Genomic DNA, 7,046 nt, shown 5'->3' with positions numbered 1-7,046 from the left:
CACAGCTTGGGCATTTCTACTCAAGCTGGTTGCAGCCCAAGTTCACAGGAACAGTTATCTGTTTTACAATACCCCCTGATTCAGGAGAGGCTGGTCTATTAGAAAATGGGGCACTGCCCTACCAACCTCAGTCTGCCCTCAACCAGCCCCCACCTGCCTGTCTTCTTACTTTCAGCCAACCCAGGAATGTCAGCTTTTCCCTCCTTAGTTTCAATGCAGCCCTTGTAAAACTCACCAGGAAGAAGGATGGGAACAAAATCAGAATTAATTGGCTCTGGCTCTGCCTGTTATTGGCCTCCCTACTTTTCACCGTACCAGTCCCATTGGGCGCCAACCATCATTGCCTTGATGTCTTTGGCTATTTGGCAGGGCTACTTTCCTTTTCCCCACAGTGCATATGTATGGCTATTTGCACAGTACAAAACAGGGCCACAAATGAATCTGGGATATGGCTACACATGTGACTAACCTGAATTGTGATCCATCCTTCTGAAGGGGAGAAGCTCCTTCTGCACTTGTTCTCACCATCCCTTAAGAGCACAATGCCTTGTCAACAATCCCTGCAGAAGTACCTCATGCTGTTGACCTCAGTTGACTTTCTAGAGATGAAGATGTCTTGCAGCAAAAAACAAAGAGGCTGTCTGCAGCCTAAACAAAACCAACAAACATGGGAAGAAGTTGCTTTATACAAAGTCATACTATCGGTCCATCTAGCTCAGTATTGTCCACACTGACTGGGGGCATACCTCCAGGATTTTAGACAGGGAATATTTCCTTCCTTATCTGCAGACACCAGGGATTGGGCCTATAACCTTTAGCATGTAAACCACACACTCTACCACTCCCTAGCAAGTCTTGTGGCATCTTAAGGACTATAAAATGTATGAAGGCATAAGCATTTGTCCACTTTAGACAACAAAAGCATATGCCATCGTACATTTATTAAGTTTTCAAGGTGCTGCAAGATTCTTCATTGTTTTCAGATAGGCTGCAGAGAGACACAAACATTTTTAAGAATGGTAAATACAATTGCTGCATTCTTAGGTGCTTCAAACTTCTTCCACTAGACTTCAAATGGTGTACTTGTCTTCAGTCCTAGATTTATGTCAATGTATCCACACAGAATCCATCTTGGATATCCTCAGGGAGCCATGGATTTAACAAGGGCTACATACTTTGATCATTTTGACCATCCAGTTAACTAGCTAAACTGTTAGTTAATGTAGGATAATTTTCAACTATGGAGCTCTGGGGTGCCATTACAGGATTTGTGGAGTGGGGCAGAGATTTCAGTGAAGGAAAAGAATTACTGTTTCAAAGAGCTGTTCTTGAATATGTTCAGGATTAAGTTGCAAAAAGAAGTTTATATTAAAAGGATTTCTTGTGGTTGTATTTTATGTCTCATAATAATTAGAGATAAATATGCACATATTCCACAGAAACATGCATATGTGTGTGTATTTAAAAAACGAGCAGGAGAAAGGGGGTCTATAATCCCTCCACACTGTCCCTGGTGGGGCTGAGATGAAATTGGGCTTTTTAAAAGCCATTTTGGCTCTGATAAGGACGAGCATAAATGCACATTGTATGCATACACATGTAGCAAAGCCTCAACAGCCATCTTTTTCAAGGAATAGCAGCTTCAGGTGGGATATCTGAATCTGAGAAGCAGCAGCTTAACCCTTTCCCTTCCTACTGTTTTCCTGCTGCAACTTTCATCCCTGGGTCTTCCAGTTCCCCTGTCGAGTTCCAGCCACGTGTGTTTGCTAGGGTAAATAAGCAGTATTACTTTTCCTCTTTTCCTGATGACGGTTTTCAAATGTGAACATCTGCATGCTCCTTACCAACAGAAGCTGGATTGAATCAAATAGTGCCACCTGATTTGATTTTTTATTTCCAAAAAAATGGAGGATTTCTTTCTAAAGTGTGTTGCAGCATTAGATATCAACTTGTGAGATGGCACAGAGTTAGTGGCCACCTTAGCTTTCTTCATAGCTGGGGGAACAGCTTCCTTTCCTTTGTAGCTGCTGCAGTGCAGTTTGTTGCTGCTGTTAAATGAGCACACCATTTGAATATGAAAGAGCGATTAACAACTTTGTTAACAAATGTGAGATCTTTGAAATTAAGGAGACACATATATCATTTACTTCATTTTTATTGATCTATAACAATACAATAAAGAATAGTACAGCATTCTACTATGAGAAATCTCTTCATTTTCTTTAAAAGTACAACAGAGGAAAATAAATACAGGGCATCAGGGATGTTCACAGTGGAATTCTCTACACTTCTTAACCTCTTGTCTCTAGTCTGTCATACCCTGGGAGGGGATGAGGAGGTGGGGGAGGGGGGGCAAAACCAAATCTGTTTCATGAAGCTGTTCTATCTACCTAAAGCCCCTACCTTTCCATTTCTCTCTGAGCCCTTTGATTCCACTTTGGCTTATAATCTCCCCAAGTTGCAATTGTTCCTCATTTTACATGGCACTTGTACTTGGAAAATTTCCAGTGACAAAGAGGAGTCCCATACAACCCCAAGCCAGACCTATTTGAAAGTCACTTTCTCCCATTAACCACTCGCTCCACCTCAAGTACAACATGGATATCTTTTTTCCCAAACATCTGCACCACAGAGCACTTCTGCTGAATCAGAGTCAAGAACATCACCACCGTCTTTCATACTCTCTCACTTGCCATTAACCCTTCAACCTTTCTTTTCCAAAGCTAGAACTTGGGAGGAATCCTCCTAGCTCTCTCCTGCTAAACTCAGGATGGAACTGTGTCTCCCAACACCCTCCATTTGTCTACAACTTCACCATTTGTCTACAAATGTATTTCACACTATGTAATGTAAGGGAGTACCCTTAACCTCCTCACGGTTGTTTTGGGCATTACAATTTTTGTCTATTTTTTTCCTTTAATTCGGGTGCTTTCCCTATTCCCCCAGGGAGGTAGTCTTAAAAAAAAAAAAAGCCAACAATGCACAATGCAGAAAGGTAAGCACTGGTCGCAGAAGTCCATGATGCTGTACATCTAATTATATATATACACACACAGAGATAGTCTCAGTCCTTGTCCCCACCCCTTCCTACCCCAAGAGTTCTCAGTCTGAGTAATCAAGATGGGTTCAATCCTACCAAAACTTTTCTACATGTCTGGGCCCCTTCAGATTGTCCTCATGCAGCAACAGATGTGGGGAGGCCCCTCCGAGGCATCCAAACCAGTTCCAAAAGGAAAGTTGTTTGTTGGGGTCTCCTAGCCTCAACCCCTCTGGGCCTCCTGAGACATGGAGCGGGACAATGATCGGGGTAAGCCTGCTTTTTTGAAGTCGGGGCAGCTGGGCTGGATGACGAGGGGCAATTCCTTGGTGATCTCAGCTACAGATTTCTTATCAGGGCACACACCCGTCGCTGGCAAGGACTCCATGGATTCCATGGAAGGAGTAGGTGTGAGCTCCCTGGTGCTCAGTTTGGCTGGTGTGAAGATGGGCAAGGGCAAGGGCCGCTGGTATGGCAGATGGTAGGAGACCAGAGGCTCACCCAGAAGACCCAAACGAAGGATGCCCCATGGAGACCTCTGCACAATGACCCAGGCCTCCTGTTGTTGGTGATAGGTTTCTCTGTGCTGTTTGTCTGCCTCAAACCGAGACCAGCTGTGGAAAGATGAGCAGAGGGTTAATTACAGATTTGCCCCACACCTCTTCTTTGCTGAAGGATCCTGTGCTGAGCAAGGGGTTGGATTAGATGACCTCCTGGTCCCTTTCAACTTCTTTGATTTTATACCCCCAAAAGTCCCTTTCCCCAGCCTTAACGCCCCCCCAAACACATCACAATCCCAGTCCTAGCATGGCAAATAATATTAGATTGCTTCATACTAGATGAAGCGAACCCAGAGTTACTATCACCTTATGATTTCATATTCACAACTGCTATATCTTTACAAAGGAAAATAACAGATTCATTGGATGATAGATCTACTTAACCACCATGATAACTAAAAATGGGATCTTCATTATCATTGTTAGAGGTGAGCAATATGGTGGCCATAGTTTCTGATGACACCAAATTATTCAGTGTGGTAAAAACAAAAAGTGTCTGCAAAGAGCTTCAAAATGATATCTCCAAACTGGGGCCACATTCACACCATACATTTATTTCACTATTATTATACTTTAAACAGTCATGAATCCTGGGAAGGAGAGTTTGTGAAGGGTGCTGAGAGTATTAGGAGAACCCTATTCCCCTCACAAAGCTACTATTTCCAGAGGTGTCTAGAAAGAGGAACTGACTGTTAAGCCATTCTGGGAATTGTAACTCTGTGAGAATAGGAGTCTCCTAACAGCTCTCAGCACCCTTCACAAACTACACTTCCCAGGATTCTTTGGGGGAAGCCATGACTCTTTAAAGTAGAATAATAGTGAAATAAATGTGTGGTGTGATTGTGACCTGGGTGAATGGAAAATAAAATGGCCAATGAGCCTCAATTTAAGTAAGTATAAAGTGGTGCATGTTGGGCCAAAAAATCCTAACTCGAGTCTTCATATATGCTGTTGGGGTCTGAGCTATTCTCCCTTCGTTGATAGAATTCCCACACCTTGCATGTCTGGATTCTGCAAAACATGATTATGTTTTTCTTAGGGGGAATCTACCAATACTTGACTTTTCTAAGCTTGCTTCGAGGATCCAGCCAGTAGACTTCCAAAACAAGGAAAAAGCTGAGCTGCTGGATTACAAGAGTTTTGATCAAGCCTATCCCAACCAGACCCAAGCCCAACACTCACCCTTCTTCAGGCCTAGCGGTTAGTGAGAGGTCTTTCCATTCAGCAGTGAATGATTCCTTCCGTGATGTATCTTTCTCTGATACCTGGCAACCCAGCTCAGCTGCGGCTAGTGTGCCGGAGCTGCGGTGGACCACACTCTTTCCATGCATTGTTGTGTCTGGGCTTCTGCTTGAAGTAGGATGAATTCTTGGAGTCTTGCTTCTGTCTGGTCTATTGTCCCTGCTGTGGGCGATTTATATAGTTTTCTGAGTGCCGATTCCTGAGGGGTTGGCATCAGAGCTATATTGGTCTTGTAAAGTCACTGGTGGAGCATTCCGATACCAGACACCTCTCCTCTTCCCTCCTCCCTTTGCCTCCCCAAGATGTGTTTGCTACTGAAAACCAAATTTGTGACGTGACACTTTTTTTTATATATATACACTTTTAACCCTAACCTTCCTGGCATCAGCTTGTGGCTGTTGACGGGTCACTTCATTAATTTACCATGGAAGATCAAAATGTACAATATTTTGGAATAAGAGTTGGAGAGATGCTATAGAAATAATGTTTGTTGTCATTTAATTTAGTAATTCCATTTAATTTATTAATTTAGTAATTTAATTTAGTAATTTGGTCCCATTGCAATCCAAGATACTAAGGTTGATCTGACATCCTTCTCAGAGAGCCAAGGGAAACCTTAGTATCTTGGATTCCAATGGGACCAAATTACTAAATTAAATTACTAAATTAATAAATTAAATGGAATTAGTAAATTAAATGACAACAAACATTATTTCTATAGCATCTCTCCAACTCTTATTCCAAAATATTGTACATTTTGATCTTCACCTAGAGAAGTAGCTCTTTCAATTCCTGTGGCTTGGCCCAGGGAGCCTGTGAAACATCAAAAAGGATACCTCTGATCATATACAGACTCCATATATTTCCTTCTTGCCACAGAGGAATTGTGAAATTTCAACTGCTTTAGACATTGGTCACTCCTGATTATTTTGGCAGGCAACAAATCTGGGTTCTCTTAAGCTGTCAAATACTAAATACTGTCTTCTATTAAATAGTATCACGCTGAATATACCATTGCCTTCTGACCATCAAATACTGCCATGGCTTCAGTGTTTGAGAAGATGTCACTATTTAGACATGAACTATTCAGTGAATATTCAGCATTAAAATTTACAGGACAATTTCTGGAACCAAGTTAGTTTTAAGCTCTTGATGTTTACTGGCGTTGGAGGAAGAAATGTACTGAGGTGTCCTTTGATCAAGAGAAATTACAAGCAAAGGCATGCAGTGCAGAAAGGCATTTGGTGATGGATGGAAGGGTTACGGGACTCGCTGATGGGAGAGGCCTGCACTGAGCCAGCACAGCTGTGTGACGTGTCTGGGGGATGAAGTCATTTGGAAAGAAGATATTTCCACCCCCTCGCTCCCCCTCCTCTTGCCACCCCACTCTGGTTTCAGGAGCACCATCCTTCCTTCTCTCTCTCATACACACAGAGAGAGACACAGTGCCAGGCTCAAATGCACTTTTATCAGCCCCAGTGACAGAATGTCAAAACTTTGACATAAGTGGGAGAAAATGTCCTGCATGGACTAAGCTGTTCTTCCTGCAATGTGAGGTGGGGACAGCAGGCAACGTGACATGCTGACTGGGCAAAAAGCCACTAGGGAGCAGGGCGTGGAAGTGTTGTGGGCAAAGAGGGCAGGACTCTTGAAGCACATGTATCCCTGTGTGCTGGGTTGCAAAGAAGGAAAGAAAGGAAGAGAATAAGTGGGTGGACTGGAGTGTCAGGCCTTGATCAGGAAAGCCAGGCTGAAATCCTGGCTATGAAAGTCACCTTAGGCTCAGTCATCCTTTCTCAACCTACCCTACCCTACAGGAGTGTTGTGAGGATAAAAAGTCAGAAGGGTGGGCATCCTGTATGCCACCCTGAACTCTTGCGGGGAAAGATAGGTTAACTATGTGATGATAGCAATGTAGAAACAAACCCCCAAGGAGAGCCCAGTGGCTAAAGAAGGTAGCTCAGCAGAGAGAAACATGCCATAGGGGAGACAAGTGTTTGTTGGGATGGAATGAAATCCTCCTGGGTCAAATTCCACCTCAGCTAAGTCATCTTTAAACTCCAACCTACCTCAAAGTGTTGTCAGGAGGATCAGCTACATTAAAATTACAGAGTGCTTTTGAATGCTCAACAATGTCACTACAACACGACGGTCCAAAGGCTCCAAGTACTATTTTAGTTTTAGTGAGTGTCCAAATTTTTTATTAA

General features: G+C 43.0%; 1 protein-coding gene across 1 annotated transcript; it reads right to left on the bottom strand.

Annotated features, from left to right (window-relative positions):
• Nucleotides 1-2,137: 2,137 nt before the first annotated feature.
• TCAP (titin-cap) lies at nucleotides 2,138-5,004 on the bottom strand. The gene is made up of 2 exons (XM_061590455.1): nucleotides 4,780-5,004; nucleotides 2,138-3,651 (listed from the first exon to the last, which is right to left on the bottom strand). The coding sequence occupies exons 1-2, from the start codon at nucleotides 4,926-4,928 to the stop codon at nucleotides 3,261-3,263; spliced, it is 540 nt and encodes a 179-aa protein (XP_061446439.1). The 5' UTR covers nucleotides 4,929-5,004; the 3' UTR covers nucleotides 2,138-3,260.
• Nucleotides 5,005-7,046: the final 2,042 nt, after the last annotated feature.

The sequence above is a fragment of the Rhineura floridana genome, chromosome 11 (genome assembly GCF_030035675.1).
Source record: "Rhineura floridana isolate rRhiFlo1 chromosome 11, rRhiFlo1.hap2, whole genome shotgun sequence".
Taxonomy (NCBI): Eukaryota; Metazoa; Chordata; class Lepidosauria; order Squamata; family Rhineuridae; genus Rhineura; species Rhineura floridana.
This window is presented reverse-complemented; position numbering and strand designations above follow the sequence as displayed.

Bases quoted from the DNA above. Each gene is read 5' to 3' on its own strand.
- TCAP (XM_061590455.1), bottom strand. From the start codon at position 4,928: ATGCATGGAAAGAGTGTGGTCCACCGCAGCTCCGGCACACTAGCCGCA. The intron at 3,652-4,779 runs GTGAGTGTTGGG...ATCTTTCCACAG, and splicing joins ACCGCTAGGCCTGAAGAAGG to CTGGTCTCGGTTTGAGGCAG.